The following is a 22,081-nucleotide window of genomic DNA, read 5'->3' on the forward strand; positions in this document are numbered from 1 at the left end:
AAGTCATAACGTAGTTCAAAACAAATTGAATTTGTTTGTTTTTGTTAAACAGTTTATTCTTGTGTTAAGGAGTCTTGTTAGAAAGTTTATCCTCATTCCCAGGAGATTGAAGAAAGTTTATACTTGTTTCTAGAAGATTGTAGAAAGTTTATCCTCGTTTCTAGGAGATTGAAGAAAGTTTATCCTCGTTTCCAGGAGATTGAAGAAAGTTTATCCTCGTTTCCAGGAGATTGAAGAAAGTTTATCCTCGTTTCTAGGAGATTGTAGAAAGTTTATCCTCGTTTCCAGGAGATTGAAGAAAGTTTATCCTCGTTTCTAGGAGATTGTAGAAAGTTTATCCTCGTTTCCAGGAGATTGTAGAAAGTTTATCCTCGTTTCCAGAAGATTGAAGAAAGTTTATCCTCGTTTCTAGGAGAGTGTAGAAAGTTTATCCTCGTTTCCAGGAGATTGAAGAAAGTTTATCCTCGTTTCTAGGAGATTGAAGAAAGTTTATCCTCGTTTCTAGGAGAGTGTAGAAAGTTTATCCTCGTTTCCAGGAGATTGAAGAAAGTTTATCCTCGTTTCTAGGAGATTGTAGAAAGTTTATCCTCGTTTCCAGGAGATTGAAGAAAGTTTATCCTCGTTTCCAGGAGATTGAAGAAAGTTTATCCTCGTTTCTAGGAGATTGTAGAAAGTTTATCCTCGTTTCCATGAGGGTTGTAGGTATGATTGCCCCCACTGTTTGAAGTGTTGTATTTCTCGTCATCTGAGAAATCTTCAGTAGGCGGTCCATACATTCCACTAGACATCATGCTCAATTCCATATCATGAGCGCGAGTGGCGAGTTCTTCAAAAGTGTAGGGTCGGATCCCTTGTAGGATGTATTTTAATCCCCATTGCATCCCTTGAATGCACATTTCTATGCTGGAAGCCTCGGACAGACTGTCTTTGCAGTTGAGGCTTAGACTTCTCCAGCGGTTGATGTAGTCAATTACTAGCTCATCTTTCCATTGGCGGCTGTTGGTGAGTTCAGTCATACTGATGGTTCTCTTTGTGCTGTAGAACCGATTCAAGAACTCCTACTTTAGCTGTTCCCAATTGTCGATGGAGCCAGCCTCTAAGTTGATGTACCAGTCGAAGGCGTTGCCGTTTAGTGACCGCACAAATTGTTTGACTAGGAGGTTTCCATATGTTCCAGCATCGTTGCATGTCTCGACAAAGTGCGGTATATGTTGCTTTGGGTTGCCTTTGCCGTCAAATTGTTGAAACTTTGGTGGTTGATAGCTCGTAGGCATTTTGAGGGCGTCAATCCTTGCAGTGTAAGGCTTGGCGTAAGTGTGCGTCGGCCTTGAACTCCCTTCGAATTGTCTTTTGATTGCCCCATTGATGTATTTGTCAAGTTGGGATATATGGATGAAGGAGTTGGATGATCCTTGAAATGGATTTAATTCCGCCTCCTTTTCTTTGCCATGACGTTGCTCCACAAATGTTGCCGTTTTATTTTGGACCATTGGGGAAGATTGTTGCTTTTCAGTTGTATGGCCGGCTTTTTCAGGCTTGTCCAGCTTTGTGAGAAGTTTTTCAATGAGGATGTCTTGTTGTTGCATGTGTTGAGACATTCCTTCAACGATTTTGACCAATGTTGCAAGTTGATCTTCTATATTAGAAGTGTTGATAGTCATCACCAGAACAGAGCTTGATGCGGTTGAATGACCTGAAATTGGCCGATGAGTAGGTGGCATAAAAGTACCTTTGAAGCTTTTATATTCCTCGCATAAAAGACTTTGATCCACAATCTTTGGGTCCTCAATATTTGAAGCGTTGGTAGTCATCACCGGAGCAGAGCTTGATGTGGTTGAATGAATTGCAGTTTGTTGAGGGGTGAACAGTGCGGCAGTACTCTTAAAGTTTTCGTCTTCTTCATAGAGTGGACTTTGCTCTGTGATTTTTGGAGAAGTGTCTTCAGATAACGACAATGTTCTTTTGGTCATGCTTCGTGTTGTCATTCCAGTATTTGTCGAAGCGTTTGAGGTTTTGGACGCGATGGGTGCGCCAACTTCTTTCGCGACGACGGCGGCTTGAACAGCAACTTTTGACGCAACGTTGGAAGTCTTGATCTTATAGGAAGCCATTGGTTGTTGAAAGTTCGTCGGAAAGAGAGATGAAAGGTAAAGAGGTCCCACTGGGCGTGCCAAAAATCTGTAGACAAAAAATTGTGTTATTTTTATAAACACAAAATTTGTACAAATTATATTTGATTTGAATTTAAAACCGGTCCTATTCTTTAAATGGGTCCTTTGATTCTCCTTCCGGGTCGATTTATTTTCCAACTTGGTTTTCGATGGCTTCTTTGATCTGAAGAGGTTTGGTCTTCAGTTTGACTTTGCCGGCTTTTGGAGAATTTTGGTCTCCGTGCGGACGATTTGATCGTCAGCTTTGGATTTGATGTCTTTTTTTTAGACGATCCGAGGCTTTGATATTTGATTTGGCTTTGCCGCTTTTGGAGGACTTTGGTCTCCGTGTTGGCGATTTGATCATCGTCTTTGGATTTGTTGTCTTCTTTAGACGATCCACGACTTTGACATTTGTTTTGGCTTTGCCGCTTTTTGGAGAACTTTAGTCTCCGTATTGGCGATTTGATCATCGTCTTTGGATTTGTTGTCTTCTTTCGACGATCCGGACTTTGATCTTTGAGGAGGTAGATTTGATGCTCCGTAACGTTTTTGGCGGTGTGTCCCTTTGACTTTTGGATCCAAGAGGGCCGAATTTGCACCTTTTATGAAGAACGCGATGAACACCTCGAAGCTTTGAGAGAAACTTTGAAGACCTTCCCTTGGCTTTGACGAATTTCTCGACGGCTTTGAGAGCTTTGATCCTTCCTCCAGCTTGGACATACGACGAATAACGTTAAGTTCATCGATTCGTCAACCAATATTAGATCATTTGTCCAAATTAGTGACTTTCGACGAAGAACGCTTCGAAGGACACGAAGAACATGAAGAACAATACAGAGAGAGTATAGAGACTTACCCCTTTGCTTGAATCCTCGATGCAACTTCGGTGTCTCAAATGAATTGGCCATGACTCCTATTTATAGGGGATGTGTGGCTTCGGCTTCCTTTTTCAATGGTGACACGTGGCGCATTTTGATTGGCCAATGGGAAGATTTTATAATCTTTCTTTTTCCATCGGATGCTCTTTTCCATTATTGACGGATTTGATTGTGCACCTTCCTTTCTCGCCAAGATCTTTATATCATTGCCCTTTTCGGAAGATATTAATTTATATACTTCCTTTATTGACAAGATTAATTTATTTTGCTGCCAAATTGATTATGGCTCTATTTATGCACGTAATATTTGTACGATATCTTCCATTTTGAGCAGATTTTTGCATTAATGGTTGATATTTATTGTACAAAAATTAATATATATGTATAATTAAATACCATATATTTATTTTATTGAAATTTTATTTTTTTTCCAAAATACATGATATTTAATTAATTTTAGACATATATTTTTAGTGTCTATAATATATATATAAACTATAAGTATTATTTATAAAAGATATTAAATCGGTATTATAATTTAATTTAAAAATAATTCATGCATAACAAGAGTTACACACCAGTGTATATATATACACACGATAGTATAAACAATTATAATTTAAAATTAAAATAACTAATTAATTTAATTAAAATTAAAAATTATTAATATAAAATTATTAATATAATTAAAATATATAAAATATTTATTTAATGCGAAAAAAGACAAATAAAATGAATATACTAAAATAAAAATAATTAACAAATAAGATGAGCAAGAGGGAGTATTAGAAGTTAGTTTGTTTGTCTTTAAAAAAAAAAAAAAAAAAAAAAAAAAAAAAAAAAAAAAGATTACTGACTACCATAATCTATATTCTCAATTCATTCCTCTGATCCTGCAAACAGATGAACACGTGTACAACAAACATTCATTCCTTCAAACTGCAAAAGTATGATCGCACAAACGTAACTATAACGCGAAACAATTGAATTGAATTTGTTTCACATCGATCCGCATCGCCAACCACATCCACATCCACATCCAAACCAATTTGATCCCATGGACACGAGTCGTTCCAGGTGTTTAATTTGCTCGTGAGAATCTGAAAAGATCAGCATTATGGACGAGAACTTGATCAAGCGGTTGGAATCCGCGGTGACGCGGTTGGAGTCTCTGGCTGGCGGAGCTGCGGCGGAGTCAGGTGGAGATGCCGCCAAGGATGCCTCAATTTCGGCATTTGACGATCTCATTTCACAATACGTCGGGAGTGTTATGAGCGCCGCTGAAAAGATCGACGGACAGGTTTTGGATGTTTCCAGGATCATTCAGCAGGCATTTCATGTCCAGAAAGACCTGCTTATTAAAATCAAGGAAACTCAGGTTATTATTATCATTTTAAGATCTCTGCTAGGTAACGGTGATTTAATAGTTTCCGATTCGTTGTTCGTAATTATCTATTGCTGAAATAAGGAGAACTGATTGAAATTAGAGTATTGCAGTTCACATTTTTCATATGATTGAAATGATTCGGCATTTATCTATGTGTTGATGCTATTAACATAATATTCAACGCTGTTATTGCTGATAAAATTATTATTTCCGCCATCATTAATTTCAATCCTATAGATTTGTAAAAATTTGGTAGTACACGTATTGAATCTCTTCGGTTTGGTTTATGGCAAATATTAGATGACCAGATAACGCTATTGAATAGTTGTTGTAAAGCATATCACCTTATCTACGTATCAATTGTATAGGTGCTCTCAATTATTGTATCTGTGCTTGAAATTGTTTTTTAAGTTTTTACTATATATTACTCTATGATTCGGCTGCCATTTTTTTTTTTTGAAAATTCTAAGACATTGTTGTTCAAATTGTGCAGAAACCTGACACGGCCGGTTTGGTTGAATTCCTGAAGCCATTAAATGATGTAATTGCGAAAGCTTCTACGCTGACGGAGGGAAAGAGGTCTGATTTTTTCAACCACCTGAGGACAGGTGCCGAGAGTGTCAACGCACTCGTATGGATTGCATACACAGGAAAAAATTGTGGTAAGAAAAGTTTGGACAGATTTGTAGTATTGCTGGTTTAGCTAGCCCTTTGTCTTCTGTTCCTACTTTGACAACATATGCTGTCTCAATGTAGGCATGAGCATGCCTGTTGCACATGTTGAAGAAAGTTGGAATATGGCAGAGTTCTATAGCAACAAGGTAGATAATATCGTTCTGTTTTTCATCATCCGTACGATTAATCCATAGCCAATAATTGAAACAGATTTCAAGATGAGAGAAATTATAGAAATGCTGTATTCCTTGCACCTGAGTTTTTCCTAGCAGCCACACTTTTCCACATAGTTTGAGTAGTACCACTGGTATCTTATGGTCTTATATATCCATCCCTAGGAGGATTTTCACTGTGTTTAATTTGATAGTATGATTTGGTAATATATATATATATATGTATGTATATGTTATACATCTTGAGAGGATTTCCACTTGGTGTACATTATTTGGTGATTTGAGATGCTGTTGTGAATTATTATGTAGTAGCCTCCTTTCTTTATCTTGAAAATCTATTGGGTAGGTTCTTGTGGAGTACCGAAGCAAGGATGCAAACCACGTTGAGTGGGTAAAGGCATTAAAGGATCTCTATGTACCTGGCCTGAGGGATTATGTGAAAAGTCATTACCCATTGGGCCCTGTATGGAGTGCCACCGGGAAGACGGTGAAAGCACGCCCAGCAGCTGCCCCAGCCCCTCCTCCTCCGGCTAATTTCAGTTCCCAGACAGCCAAGCCTTCATCATCACAAGGGATGTCAGCTGTTTTCCAGGACATTAGTTCTGGGAATGTTACTTCTGGTAATGGACAACACTATCATGAATCTTGTGTATTGTGACATCTTTAACCATTTTTTCTTTCCCTTTTGAACTTGCAGGCTTGAGGAAAGTCACTGATGACATGAAGACCAAGAACCGGAAAGACAGAACTGGTGCTGTTCCAGTCTCTGAGAAACAAACCTCTGCTAGTTCCAGTTCAAGTTCGAAGCCCAAGACAGGGCCTCCGAAGCTAGAACTTCAAATGGGTAGAAAGTAAGCAAATGCTTAGCCTCTCTCTCTCTCTCTCTCACACACATACATATATATATGATTCTTCAATTCTTTGATTCTTTTTTATGAACTGAGCTGCTGTAATGCTGTGCATTCAGGTGGGTGGTGGAAAATCAGATTGAACAAAAAAATTTAGTTATTGATGATTGTGATCCAAAGCAAACCGTATACATATTTGGGTGCAAGAATTCTGTTCTCCAAATCCAAGGTATAGTTATCAAAGAACAAATAATAATGTTCATCTACAAATTGTTTGGTTTAATGTGAGTACAACTAACTACATGCAGGAAAAGTAAACAACGTTACAGTAGACAAATGCACTAAAGTCGGGGTGGTATTCAAGGTCCGTAAGACATTACTACTTTTAAATGAGGGATTGATCGATGATGGCACATATAGCTTATACATTTGAACTTGACTTCTCTTTCAAATTCCATCTTAGGATGTTGTGGCTGCTTGTGAGATTGTGAACTGTAATGGCGTGGAGGTGCAGTGCCAGGTAAGTAAGGATGGACTTTACCATATCTCGAATTTGTTCAACCCTACATCATAGCTTTTTTGCAGGGGTTGGCTCCCTCGATTTCAGTGGACAACACCTCAGGTTGCCAGATGTACTTGAGCAAAGATTCATTGGAGACTTCTATAACAACAGCCAAGTCCACTGAGATTAATGTACTGGTACCTGCATCAGAATCAGATGGCGAATGGGTATGTATGTATGTATGTATGTTTTCATTTCTTATATGCGTGCTAAATTAGAGCAGCATAGTGTATGCATTTTATCACCCCTTATTAGAAGTAGTGTTTCTGCTACATCGGATCGGGTCATGCTGCGTATAAAGAAAAATGTAGTAAACCTCGGGTAGATGACTGCCACGAAACGTATCATGAAAAAGTAATTTTTTTATTCTTGGCCCAACTGGTTAACTCTTACAGTATGATCAATGGAAGAAGCAGGTATTGAATCGAAATGAGGTTAAGTATGAGTAGGAATATGATTAAGAATATGATTTGTTGATGCAGGGAGAACATTCTCTACCGCAGCAATATGTGCACACATATAAGGATGGGCAGTTTGTGACTGCTCCAGTGTCGCATTCTGGAGCCTAAACAGCTGCTGCTGCTGCAGCTTTGATGTGTAATTTCCCCCCTTAAGCTTATTTCATTCATTTCGCGCTATTTTATTATTTAAATTCATTGGGAGACATACTTCGATTTATGGCCAGCAGGATGACATTTTGTTCGTTAAGAAATAAAATTAGTTGTTGTTGCATGGGATTTATATTACTACTCCATATTATATGATCATATCTATATGAATATCATGTCTCCATATTTATGGCTCTATAAAATAATTTTAATACATAATATATATTTTCTAAGTAAATAATATGATTAAAATTTTTAAAAAATATATGCAGTCAAAGTTTTGATTTATTTTTCTTTTTTTAACTGTTTTTTTTTAAAAAAATCTTCATAAATTTGAAATAACTGAAATAACTATTACTATTTGGACTCTACATTTCTCGAAAAAAAAAAAAAATCACAAAACATCTCATCAAATATTATTTTAATATTAAATCCAAATCAATTTTTTACAAACTTAACAAAAAGAAACACACCCTTAAATTATTAGGGAGCAACACCGTTGGCTTCCATTGGCACCCCTACTGTACATAAATGTGACAAAAATAAGTACGGCCAGAAAGTTCGAAATCATGCTTGAGCCTAAAAAAAATAGGTCCAAAAATTTTGGACTATGCCTGGCCCGATATGCTAATGAAACGGGCCGTGCCCGGGCTTATGAAGGTCCGGCTATGCCTAACCCGACCCAGTTTTAAAATTAATATTTAAATTTTAAAATATATATATTAATGTTTTAAATAAATACCAAAATTATAACATAGTTTAATGGTAAATGTCCTAGTTTGTATATGTTTGGTTGAGGGTTATTAACAGCATCGTTAGACATTGAGTGTCGGTAAATTACAGACGTGCGTGCAATCTGCCCGGATCAAAAAAATTACATAAGTACATGAGTATGTCTTTTGTCTATGGATCAAAGGTCTCGGTTGTGGTCGTGGGTTTGGGCTTGAGTTTGGTAAATTCTAGACTTTACAAAGACTATTATGCTTTGGAGCCAAATCGAAACAAAATATATTTTGTTGAAGCCTAAGAAAATATGAGTGTAACAAAAATATAGTCCAAAAATTATAATTATATATATGTATGGTAAATTATTATTTGAAATTTGAAAATTAAAATAATATATTTATGATCGAAAGTCAATTTAGTGTTATGACCCAACCTTACTGGAATTATGACCGGCAGTTAAAGGCTATTAAGAGTTGGCGGTTTCGGCTCAGAATTTAAACCCCAAGGGTGAAGGTGCCTATAAAAGGCCCTCTCCGTTCACTCCATTTGACAGCAAACCAAGGAGAGCTCATTTCTTTCTTGTTTCCCTCCAATATTTTTCCAGCGAAATTTTCAACGAATTGTCCAGCACAAATATGACAATTCTCCCTTAAATATTAAACTTTCCAGTACAACACTAGTCCCCTTGTTTTAATTCGTCGGAGCTTCGAAATTCTTGGCAACGGAAGAATGCAACCAAAATAAGTAAATACAATTTTTAACACAAGATTATGACGTGGTTATAACATTGGTGTATGTAAGTATACAATGGCTAAAGCTAGACAAGTGTGAACATAAACGAAAAAAAATAAAAAAAAAATACGATGTTTATTAATCCAATTTGATATTAAAATCTACATTTGAGGAATATTAATATATAAGCCCCCCACTAAACTTATCTTCATACTTTACACAAATATGATACACCCGACAAACATGCACAACATATTACTCTCTCCTCTTGCTTTCCTTACTTAGGGTGTGTTTACTTAGGGTGTATTTCTTTAAAGGGGCCGGAGGGAATTTGAATTTGAGTTTGGTTTTTATTTAAATTTTGGGATAAGTTTGAGTTTTGTTGTTTCTTTTGTGTTTAGATTTGGTTGAGGTTTGGGGAGTTTTGATGTGTATTAATTTGATGGATAATGAATAAAATAATATAAATGTGTATTAAATTTAATTGATAAAACTTATATGGTATGATTTGATTATGAATTTATATTATACCAAACGTATATATATTTAAATTTTTATAATATTTGAAAAAAAAAAAAAAGAGAGAAATGCAGTTTTTGCTGCTATTTGCAGCTAATGTCTGCTTGGGGGGAACCGGTCTTGTATGGGGGAAAATACTGTGCAAACACTGGTTGGGGTACAGTGTTTTCCCCCAAACCAAGCTTGAAGAAACAGACCCTTAATTAAGCATGAAAAACTGGACATTAACATTGCACTGCAATAATAACTCTAATAGAGAACCTATCTAGCTAAGAGTAAGCTTACTTAAGAGTTGATCTATCATCTTTGTCTAACTTGAGCATCCAATACTTTGTTCCAACATTTCCCTATTCTCTTATTTCCACAAATAAACTCATGTATACGAAGAAGAGAGAGTATTAATATAATTTAGAATTTATGTACTTCTTCCATGTACCTTATAATATTAGTTTTGAATTGTCTCATATATCATACAATATTTTTGAAATAAGAAATATATAATTTTCTAATAAATATACATTATACTCCCTCCGTCCCATTACATTTGAACCATTTGATTAGGGACACGGTATTTAAGGCGATGATGTTTAATTAGTTAATAATAATTAATTATGATATTATTATATTATTTTTTTGTATAATTAATAATATTTATACTTTTAAAGTAAATTTAATATATATGATTAAAAAAATTAGAATATATGTTTAAATATTTAAAAATTATATAACAATTAAAAAATATATGCAATATGGATATTATTTTGTAGAGAATAAAATTTTCTATAATACAAGTAAATAAAAAAATATTTTTGTTTATTTATAATTAACATAAATCAATTTTATAAAAGATGTGTAGTTTTAAATATAGATAAAAATATTTATTTTTTTGAGGAGAAATGTAGAAATAAAGGGGTTTTAAATGGGTCCTACCTCATATGATGTTGTATATTATGTAGTCAATTAAGTTGATTTATATTTGTTAAATATGTTTTGAATTAATTATTTTTACCAAAAATAGAAATGTATCAATTGTTATGGGACAGACAAAAATAAAAATAATGTTAAGTGTGGTGGGACGGAGGGAGTACTTTATAACATCACATCACTCAAATACAAAAAATAAATACATATTTCTCTCTCTTATTACAACACTTTAAAATTATCTTATTTAATAATATTCACTTAACTCGTTCAAAAAATCAAAAAATTAATTGTATCACCTTATGCGGGATGGAATGAGTATTTTTTAAACTATAAATTATATTTATTATTGATATTTTTAATATATACTCTTTCAGTCCCCAAACAATAGTCCTATTATGTCATTTTCGTCTGTCCCAAAATAATAATTTCATTTCTATTTTTGTAACAAGTTCCCTATAATTTTACAAAACTATCTCAATTTTTTTACAAAAATTACGTAAAGTAGAGATATTTTTGTCTTTCTAAAAATATTTTACTCCTTAATTTTTGTGTTCATCTCAATATCTCTATTGTTTTGGAATAGCGGTAGTATATTCAAACACAAGTTTCATCCAATTATTTTTTATTTCAAATTAAAAATATTAGTTTTTTTGTAAATAATATTTTCAAAAGTAAAATAAAAATTGAAATATAAAAAATACATCATTTATTTCTTTTACACAGTAGATACAAAATTTTTAGAAGTGATATATTAATAAATAATATATTAGTAAGAATAGTTAATGTAGAAGATAAATAATTATATACTAAAATTAAGATAATTAATTAATTTATTTAATATTTAAAAATTATAGATTAAAATATGATTAAAAGGTGTAATTTTTTTTTATAATAGAAATAACATAATGCACTAAAATGACAATATTAATAAAAAAAATATGAAATGAAAAGAGCATATAGAGTATTCAAATTTATGTGTTTTTTTAAAAATAATATAATAAAAAAAATTGAAAATATAATATGAATAAAATCAAATTAATATATAATTTTTATTTTTTTGTTTTTGTTTTTTTTAAATTTATTTACTTTTGAAGTAAAAAATTGATTAAATAATAAAATTATAGTTAGGAATACTGAAATTATAATTATAATTTATGTTTTCCTCTTCTATTTTTAATTATTTTTATTTTTATTTTTATTTTTATTTTTATTGTTTTATTTTATAATTTTTGTAATTATTATTTTTTTATATAAAATGTCGTATTATATTGAAATAAAAAAATAGAATAAATATTCCAATAAAAAATAGACTAAATATTACATAAAATTAAAGTTGATAATATTTTAATTATGAAGTAATATATATATAGTATTTGATTGTGATATTTGAAAAAATATATATATCAAAAAAATTGAAATAAAAAATAATGGGATGAAGTTTAAAGATAAGGGCAGGAACACTCCAATCGGATAGCCCAATAGAAAAAATGATTTACCTCCAAGTATGCACTAAAACGAAGCTCCGTATACAGTTAGCTGTTAATATGAGCCTCAACCTCAGAAATAATATCACGATTAGAGAAGATTTCAGTGGCATACCTTTTATTTGCAGCATAGTAGAAAATATTACTAACGGCATTGCCCACTCAAAGAGTCGGGCCTCTTCCCTCTACTTATTTTTTGGTAGTACAAACAACACCGTGATAATTGCACGAATTCAGAGGCAACGAATCCTCATCGGCAACGTCAACTTCAACAGGTTGTTCCTGTCCAGCTCTAACATCATCAGCACCGCCAGTTGGGCCTAATCTCCTTCACGTTCAGCGGTAGCACCATCATCAGATCAGATCAGTTCTAATTTGACTCATTCAACATATACAATAATTAAGGTAGATAATGTATGTATGTATGTATGATAACACATGAGATATAATTTCATATGACACGTGTCCTGACTGCATTTTCTATAATTTCATATTGCACAAACATTTTTTTTCCATACAGCACAACTTCAATTTATTTCTATTTGGCCCGTGTCCTTAATTAAATTACAAACAAATGAATTAATAGCCATAATTTGATCAGTGCCAACATCGAAAAAACAACCCCTTAAACTTTCACAAGTTCCATTCGCCTGAGTCCCAGTCAATGAGCTAGGCCACCGATGAAATCAAGGCCGGAAAGATAAGGGATATACTTTTACAAGTGTGATGTCTAGGCACCCATGGATCCACCCAGATACCGATTGATTCTCCATTGCAAACCTGATACCGCATTCCCTTCACTAACACTAAGAGGTCATGTACGGAGCAAATCCAAAGCTAGCTTCAACAATCGAAAGACATAAGGATATGAAATGTGCATTCCTGTTTGCACCATTAATCTATCAAGGCTACTGATATCATTTAAGTAAGTAAATCTTTCATCTTGAAGTATAGTTTTATAGTAGATGTCAAGTTCACGCTCCAATGTACTTCTTTCCATATTATTAAAATCATATGGATATAATGTAGTTAACTTTACTATCTTTGATGCATCAAACATAGAAAATGAATCTCGCGGACTCAAAGCAGCCATAGTAGTAAGCAACTCAGTACTAACCTGGGTAAATCGATCACCAAACTCTTGAATTTGTATATCCAAAACAATATTGAAAATGTCTACCTCAAAATAGTGTCGATTGGAGATGGTGGTTTTTCAATTTCTTGAAGTAACATAACAATCCTCTATATTTAAGTTTTCAACACCATGCTTTTGACAAAATGAATAGACCCTCTACAAAAGTATATCAAACCCATGTTCTCTAAATTTTTGCAATTATTCTTTTTTTCTTTCGATCAATGAGATTGCTTCAATGATATCTTCATCTTTTCTTTGAAGAGCTCGTGACAACATATTCGTAAGCCCTAGAGTGTGCAACATCAAGTGCAAATAGAATCCAAAATCAAATGACTAAAAATATTTTAGAAAGCCATCTGCTTGACCCCGGCTTAAACTATTATCGCCATACTCCTTAACATATTTAAGCACTGCAACTACTTTCAAACCTTCTGATATTCTGTGGTGAGAATCCCAACGTGTATCTTCTGCACGAATACGAGAGAGTTCTTGATTTAATCCTCTTCCAGTTTCAATTTCACCTTTACAAATAGCTTCTTGTATTTTATCTCTAGTCTTGTCATATCTTTTCATTTGTAAGAAGCGCAAACTACATTCATCATTGTTGCAAGCATATCAAAAAAGTTCCCAACACCATTGTGTTTTTTTTGCAACAACAACAACTACTAACTGAAGTTGGTGGGCAAAACAATGCAGATAATATGCAGAGTTGTTCTCTTTCAAGATTAAAGCTTTCAAATTACTAAACTCCCATCGGATATTGCTCGCTCCATCATAACCTTGACCCCTTACCTGATTCAATTAAAGTTGAAAATAGTAAATATTAATTCAATTATAAAAATATATGTATTTACTAATTGTAATAATGAAAATTCACCTGATTCAAACTCAATCCATCCTTAGTAAATAGATAATCGATGGCATATTTAAGAGTTAATGATGATGTCTTCATCACATGAACTACACCAATAAATCTCTCCTTAAGAAGTCCATGTGCATCTACGTATCTCAAAACCATGGCCATCATTTTTTTTTTTTTTTTATGTCACTAGACTCATCAACTAACCATGTAATACATCACCACCAATCTCTTCAAAAATGGACTTTAGTATTTCATTCGCAAACAATTCACAATATCCTTCTTAATAGATGGATACACCATTTGATTATTCTTTGGAGCATTTCTTAATATAATATTGTGAATGGACTCATTTGCACTTCCAAATAATGATAATGCTTCCAAAAAGAGACCTCTAGATTTAGAGTTTTCTGACTAATCATGACCACGAAATGGTAATGCATTTTTCACCAAAAATCTACAAATATCGATTGAAGCATTTAATCTAATTCGGTATTCTTTCTTTGCAGCTTCACTTTACTTATGAAATGCAACAACAATTGACTGGTTTTGTTTCATTAGATTTTCACATTTTTGTGTACTTTATTGTGAAAACTAGAAACATCACCTATGTGAATACCAAATCTATCCTTCTTACTCCAACTATTAAATCCCTCTGGCACAAAAGCATCACTCCCGCCTTGGTTTCTAACATAATCTCTAAACAAATAACAATATTAACAAAAAGCTTTGTCTGTTTTCACACTATAATCCAATCAACGAAACTTATCCAACCATTTTGGGACAAAACCCCGTACCTTACTTCCTATTGTTTTTGTTGGAAACACATGGCCACGTGGTTGAAAAGACCCTCTTTGCATATACAATCGTCTTATTTCATCTCTTTGGTTGGGGTCATATTCCAAAAATTTTGGCCTATCAACCGGATGCCACGGAAGATCTTTTGATTCAATTATCTTTGATGGTGTTGATAGAAAACATTTCAGTTGAGAAAGATTGTTGGAACTACTTTCACTCGAACCATCACAAGATAGTTTTCTTTTTAAAATTTTCTACCTAAAGCATAAAATCTAATTATATAGATGTAAAAACAAATTTATCAAAATTCATAATATAATCTAAATTATAAATTTTATTCTAATTTAATCATATATAACGTAAACTATTTTAATAAAAAATTAAAATCAAGAGTAACATAATAAAATTTTAAATTATACACATATTTAAATCGAAATAAAGAAAGAACAAATAAATTTATGAATTAAAATTGAAATGAAAGAAAGTAAAACAAATCAATAATCTCATATAACCACATATTCAAGATACTCGGATTGAACAAAGAAGAAAGAAGACGCAACAGCGGCAACAACAGATGAAGGGGGATGCACTGCGCTGAGTTTAAGTTGTTTGATTTAGGACCCAATTTTTATATAAACAACTTAATAAATATAATATTAATTATATTATTTTTTATTAAAAAATAAAATTAAAAAAATAAAAATTATCCATGTGGCAGACACGTGTCAGCCACGTGGCTCTGATCTGGCCAACACGTGTCCGCCAGTTTGCCACGGAGGTGCCACCTAGGCATTGATGACTAAAATGAGAAAATTTTCTAGTTACGAGACTAGTTTAAAACAGCCTCCAGTTACGAGACTAAAATGATAAAGAGGTCCAGTTACGAGACTAAAAAAACAGTTCATCCAAAAAAATTATTGTAAGAATTTAACTATGTATATTAATAGAAAACGCAATCCCCTTGCAAAATTATAAAAATAATAATAAATTATATTGGAAATAAAATATTAAAAATAAAAAAAATTATCATAAAAAACCTTTTAAGATAAAATAAAAATCACGGGTCAAACAAATCAAAAAGAAAATCTACTATGATCAAATTGTATATAAGATTCTTTTCAAGAATGTGTGTAAACACGCCTCAATCACCACTATATCAATCGAAGAAAATCATAAACTTAGAAAAATTAAGATCAGGATTACGAACAAAAAAATATGTCACTTTATATAAAATTTTGGTTAAACTACAAATATCCAATCGCAAATTTTACCGTTGGATTGAAAGATCAACGAATCACGAACATTTCCTGAAAATATCAGCTTGATCAGACGGTTAACAAAACATCGATGTTTCTCTATATCAAATAATCAAAGAAAATATATTAGTATAAATAAAAAGAATACAATGATAAATATTAATTGGATCATCCTCATTTATGCCATCATTTTCTTCACTTTCTTGAAGAAATGTCACATAATCATCCGAAATGACATTTCTCCGCTCTCTAGTGGATCTACGCAATTGCGTTGGCTCTTGAATTGTATGTTCTTGAGTTTGTTGATTTTCTTACGTAGACATAGGTTCCTGTTATATATGAACGGGTTCTTCAGTCGAACTTTGAAACTCTATGGGAGTTGGAATAACTGCTAGCTCTTGAGGTGTTTGTTCAATCACATCAATAATTTCTTGTTCCTCAAAAGTGAAGTCTAAAACAGTATTTCGACCCCCACACTCAACATCCTCAAAGAAATTGGCAGTGGCCGTCTAAAAAATAGTTCTTGATGTGAGATCATAAAATTTATACCACCTTAACCCTTCCGAATAGCCAATGATATAACTATTCACTATACGAGGTGATAGCTTTGGTTTATTTGGCCTATAGGCCTTCGCCTCAGTTGGACAACCCTACATCCTAAGATGATTTAAGCTAGGCTTGTGCCCAATCCAGAATTCATAGGGTGTTTTGGCAGTCACCTTAGTTGGCACTGGATTAAGGATGTAGACTGCTATATTTAGTGCTTCTCCCCATAATGATGGTGGCAAAGAAGATTGACTAATCAAACTTCGAACCATATCCTTCAATATGCAGTTTCGTCTCTCAACAATATCGTTCATGCTAGGTGAACCGAACATGGTGTATTGAGGGAAAATTCCACACTCCTTAAGGAAGCCAGCAAAAGGACCTGGACGTTGTTCACCCGAGCCATCATTTCTGCCGTAATATTCTCCTCTACAGTCAGATCTGGTAGTCTTAATGTGTTTGTTGAGTTGATTTTCAACTTCAACCTTAAATGATTTAAACATGTCCAGTGCCTTAGATTTTTCTTTAATAAGGTACAAATGACCATATTGAGAATAATTGTCTATGAATGATACAAAATATTGTTGACCGTTCCACGAATAAGTGAAAAAAGACCTACAAATGTCTGTATATATCAATTCTAAGACATGTGTAGCTCAATAAGCACATGTCCTTTTAACCTTGGTTTGTTTACCCTTAATGTAATCGATACAAACGTCAAAGTCTAAAAAATTTATGGAATCAAGGATTCCATCTTAATGAGTCTTTCAACTCTGGTTATTGAAATATGACCTAAACGTTTGTGTCATTATAAACTAGAGTCATACAATTTTTGGTTAGTACATTTTGATTCCATATTTAGGCTTCATTGTAGGAAACTAGAATGTCGAGCATATATATGGCTACGCTTATATGTTTGCTAGTGGGGCCACCACTTGGTGCAGTGCCAAACATACACTCGTTACCAGTTCCACAATGGAAGCTGAGTTCGTGGCGTGTTTTGAGGCATCACAGTAAGTGATTTGGCTAAAGAACCTTGTCATTGGGCTGCAAATCATTCCGATGGTTGAAAAACCTATCAAGATATTTTGTGACAACAAGTAAGTCGTTGAGTACTCCAATGACAATTATAGCTCATCCATGTCAAAGCATATTGACATCAAGTTCCTAGTTGTGAAGAAGAGGTTGAAAGATCATCAGATTTCGATTGAGCACTTAGGGATAAAATCTATGTTACCAAACCCCCTAACTAAAGGTGTAATACCTAAAGTCTTCCAGGAGCATATTGCTCATATGGGTGTGTTCCATATCAGAGAAGCTTCACTCTAGTGGGAGTACACATTTATTTTCTTTTTTCATTCACTCAATATTTCTTCTTTACTTTTTGATCATTATTTCCGTTTATGATATTTTGGACATTATGCTTAAGTAATTTACGATCTCATTCGGTTTGGACCGGTAAAAAATTGACATGTTCATATCACACTTATGTAATTTTCTCTCTACACGTTCTATGATTGATCTATATCATTTGATTACAGTGATATCCGTTATTACTGTGAGTTTAGTTGTTGATACGGAGAATGCTTTTTTAGTCCTATATTGTTATGATTGATGGACCAGATTGTTGCAAGTTTTGTCTTGTAATGACTGTAAATTGAGTTCATAAAGAACAATGTGTTCATTTGGACACATACTAGATCCAGTGGGAGATTGTTGGATTTGAGATCAAATATGTATATTGAACATATTGTTAAAGTCATTATTTTATTCAATCATATTACTTTAAGTGGTCTAATTAATATAATTAATTATTGATTAATGGACCTGATTGTTATGGAATGAAAGTGTAGATACCCATATATAATATTATTATTTTGGTGACGTGACAAATTAATAATATTAACTAATGATATAATTCCAATTACAATTATGTTTGCCATAATATAAATAGGCTAGAGTTAGATCCCCAAGACAGAGCGCCGTATAGAGATTTTACTCTCCCTGCAGTTTCTACTCCTCACCCGTCAAGGATAAAAAAGAAGCCGACGCTCTGATCTTGGAAGACCAATCATTTAATCACTCACGATTCACATATATCTTCATCTTTTGGTACGCTTCCACTTTAAACATAGAACATTAAATTCAACACATGCATTTTAGAAATATTACAAGTGCATTACACAAATTAAACTACATTTTTTCAATAAGTCAATGTACCTGATAACCGATAATTTGTATTTCGTAATTTTGTTACAAATCCACAGGGAATTTATATTCGAAAATCCGAGAGTGATGTTTATAGAAAAGCGATCAGATATAGTAAATCATGTGGTTGTAGACCCTGAGTAGTTATCATAATTATTTATACTCTTTTTACTGGTGAGTTTCCAGGTCGAACACAAGGATTTTAAGTCATGAATTTCATAGGTGAAGATCTTTGAAAAAGCGACGGAAATAGCAGGAAGGGATTCACTTACAGCGGATCCAAAACTTCTAATCTATTGAAAGCAGTAAATAAAGTGGTAAGAGTGAATGAACGGAGGTGAGCAAAGCGAGGGCGGAGTATGAAGTGCCAATGGTGACCTGATGATCGGGACAGCGGGAGCGGGGACCGAGTGAACGGGACATGGATGAATGGCGGTTACCGAGTGAACGAGACTTGAGCGGATGACACATTATGTATATATGTATATAGATGAGCGACAGAAAGTAAATGAGAGGTGTTGTGTCTGACTTGTGCGTTACTAAATGGATAGATTTCCCTGGATGTAATGAGCGAGCGATGTAAGTGTGTTATCGAAGATATATGTATATTACTGAAACGTTTAGAAGGGGATGATGTAATTATATAAACTAAAATATAAAGAATTCATAACACTGGAATTTTGACCTTAAGGGATTTACAACAAGACTTCAATGACACCCAGAACCAGAATATTATAAGAAAGAAACCCTACTGTCACTAGGAATCTCTGTGACCTAATAGACCACCGTCTATGCCCCATTAATTATCTCAACTTCTTCCTCATTAGTGGCTTTACCCTTCTGTTACCTCTTTTTAATCAAAATTGAATTCAGAACAATAGTTAAGCAGGTCGACAAGGCTCCCGCGTACTTAACTACATTGAACTACTTTGAAACCGCTTATGGCGCATAACAAGGCTTAGATTAATCAATTCTTCTCCTGCTCTAAACGAGTGAAATAAGGTTCTCTAAATTCAAGGTTTATATAAGTATGGATAAAGTGTGGAAGAAATGAGTATGGAGAAATGAATGATATTTCATTAATTATTACTAAAGCTAGAAAAAACTAGATCTACGAAGCTGTAAAAGAAAGCAATAATCTAATCTAAGAAAACGGTAAAGACTTGGCCAAGGGAGAAGGGAAATCCCTACTCCTTTGGCCATTCCTGTAGAGAACTCCCTTACAGAGTTGGAGCTCTCGGAGACAGGAAGACGACTGGAATGCAGTAATTGCTAGAAGTACTCTAAAATCGAAGTAAAATCGATCTCTCTCCTCTTCTTTTACATAGTGATATCTAGCCTTATTTATAGCAGGTTGAATGGGACGGTTGTAATCAGTTGCTGGCGGTTCCAACCGCTGGGCAGTTAGGCGGTTGCTGGTAGTTATTCTGTTGAAGCAGTTGCTGACCGTAACTCCTAGGGTGCTTGCTTTGATTGCATTGAATTGCAAGGGCTCAGATCTTCCTCGCTTGCCAAAGAGTTGTAGGGCATTAGCGCAGCTAGGTTCGCTTGTGCTGGCTGGAAATGAAATGGTTGTACCGCTGCAGTTGGAACACTTAGTTGGAATCTGGTGATAATCTGCAACGGTAGGTGTCTGGACTGTCACTTGCAGGCGGGAGAGGTTGTCGCTTGCGGGCGGTGAAAGCTACCGCTTGCCTCTCATGCCTTAGTCTTTCCAGTAGATATTCTGGGCGCTTGCGAGCGGAGGCAGCTGTCGCTTGCGGTGCATGCCTTAGTTTTTCTGGTACCAGACTACCACTTAAAAGGGCAAGAATCGTTAATAATCTCAACAACAAAATCTGGATCATGCCAAACAATATAAATCAATAATGTATGCCATTAATGGGTTATTATGATGGTTATTATACAAAAATTTGAGTAATACACAGTTTCGTCAAGCTAAGAATATGCTCATATTTGGAGTCATCAAACCTCCTCACACTAAACCTTTGTTCATCCTCGAACAAACTGCATTACGAGATCAAAAGGTTATTCTGTTCACTGCAATCAAGAAGTGTTAACAACTAGTGCCATGATTGGGAATAATGCGAATCTCGAATAAAAACAAATGAGCCATAAGTATTCAGCTTGTCATTTGATTTAACAAGATTGGAGTTATCCAGGTATTGTCAACTTTGTTTGCTTAGCGGGGAATATTTTTTTGATCTAGGAAACCTTCAGCCGAAGGGCGCGGAGAATCGTTTTTTTTTTTTTTTTGGATCGAGAGTTTCAAACAAACATTGTGTCTGCTCAAGATCTTATTTGATTCTCACGTGCCAAGGCCTTTTCAGTTCCTTTGTAATGATAGGTCCTCACTGCATCGCTTGGATTGTATCTTAAACCATATTTAAGGACTTCTCTTTTCAAGTTATTTCTTATGAACACAGTCGAAAAACATAGGTCCGCTTGCCCTACTGAGTATGGAAAAGTTTGAAATGAAAGGGGCATTAGTTTTCACAAGTCTCATTCGTTGTTACATAGTTTAACGCTAATGTTCAAGTTATTGTGAAGTTCAAAGGACAATTACTTGGTCTGATGTGCTTAAGTCATCTAACTCTACTCTAAAACATATCACAAAGTTAACTCAGCAGGATGTCACAGGAATTTCACATAAGAACACATACTTCAGGTTATGTTAGGCATACAATAGAGAAAAATTGTCACTTGTTACCAAAAATTGTTGTTTCGTTGATCAGTGTTATGTACAACCCTTGCCATTTTCAAAATATGCACATGGGGGAGGACCTTTCTTCACTTCTTCTTTTCACTTGAAGGTCCTCGCCCTTGAGGAAGGCTTCGAGATATCTGCCGCACTAGATCTTCCATTCGCTAGAGACTTCTGGCTGTATCAAGTTGTTGCTCCATAAGGATGGCGTTTTGTTGGGTAAGAGCTGCGAGTGCTTTCAAAATCTCGGTCAGCGTCGTACCCATGCTTGCAGCTTGAGTCTCTAGCGCCTCTACACGTGCTTCTAGTGCGGCAGTTGCCTTCTTGCCACTGGCCAGTTCATCAGCCAGACTCCTTGCGTATGTATCAATTAATGTCTGAGTCATCATGTATTGGCTGAGTATGACTGAGTTGAGTTCCTCCAGTCTTCTTTCAATGTTTTCTAGCGATGAGCGGGGAGCTGATGGTCCTGCCTATGCCGCTGTTGGTGACTATCTCTCGGACTCAGCCGAGCTGATTTCCACCGGCGCTTCCTCCTAAAGGGAATCGGGTGCTGGTTTAGGGGTGACGTCCCTGAGGAATACTAGCTGCCTCGCTGCCTCGTACTCCAGCTGCTCTGCTTTCTTCCGTTCTAAGTATCTCCTGAATCGCAGCTAGAGTTGGGTCAGCGGCTTCCAATATTTGAGCAGCTTGACTAGCACCTTCATTTTCCTGTTCTTCTATTGCTCGAGCTGCCGTAGTCATTCAAGGCGTTGTATTTCGGCGAACAGCTGAGCTTGTTGATCCTGGAACTTCCTATCCTCTTCATCCTCCTCATCATCGATGATTGTTTTGTCTGATTTGGTTGAGGCAGGAGTCAGAGTCTCTGCAGGTGTCCCAGTCGTGGTAGGGTGTTCTTGGGCTGCG

At 34.7% G+C, this 22,081-nt stretch overlaps 2 protein-coding genes across 2 annotated transcripts; one reads left to right on the top strand and one right to left on the bottom strand.

Annotated features, from left to right (window-relative positions):
* The first annotated feature begins 3,945 nt into the window (after positions 1-3,945).
* Positions 3,946-7,402, top strand: LOC127252566 (cyclase-associated protein 1-like). The gene is made up of 10 exons (XM_051276796.1): positions 3,946-4,409; positions 4,912-5,080; positions 5,175-5,239; positions 5,613-5,886; positions 5,964-6,117; positions 6,234-6,343; positions 6,423-6,478; positions 6,578-6,634; positions 6,700-6,843; positions 7,159-7,402. The coding sequence occupies exons 1-10, from the start codon at positions 4,149-4,151 to the stop codon at positions 7,243-7,245; spliced, it is 1,377 nt and encodes a 458-aa protein (XP_051132753.1). The 5' UTR covers positions 3,946-4,148; the 3' UTR covers positions 7,246-7,402.
* Positions 7,403-13,137: 5,735 nt separating this feature from the next.
* Positions 13,138-13,822, bottom strand: LOC127252489 (uncharacterized). The gene is made up of 3 exons (XM_051276681.1): positions 13,682-13,822; positions 13,475-13,596; positions 13,138-13,393 (listed from the first exon to the last, which is right to left on the bottom strand). The coding sequence occupies exons 1-3, from the start codon at positions 13,820-13,822 to the stop codon at positions 13,138-13,140; spliced, it is 519 nt and encodes a 172-aa protein (XP_051132638.1).
* Between the last annotated feature and the right edge of the window lie 8,259 nt (positions 13,823-22,081).

The sequence above is a fragment of the Andrographis paniculata genome, unplaced genomic scaffold (assembly GCF_009805555.1).
Source record: "Andrographis paniculata isolate CXL003 unplaced genomic scaffold, ASM980555v1 Contig46END, whole genome shotgun sequence".
Taxonomy (NCBI): Eukaryota; Viridiplantae; Streptophyta; class Magnoliopsida; order Lamiales; family Acanthaceae; genus Andrographis; species Andrographis paniculata.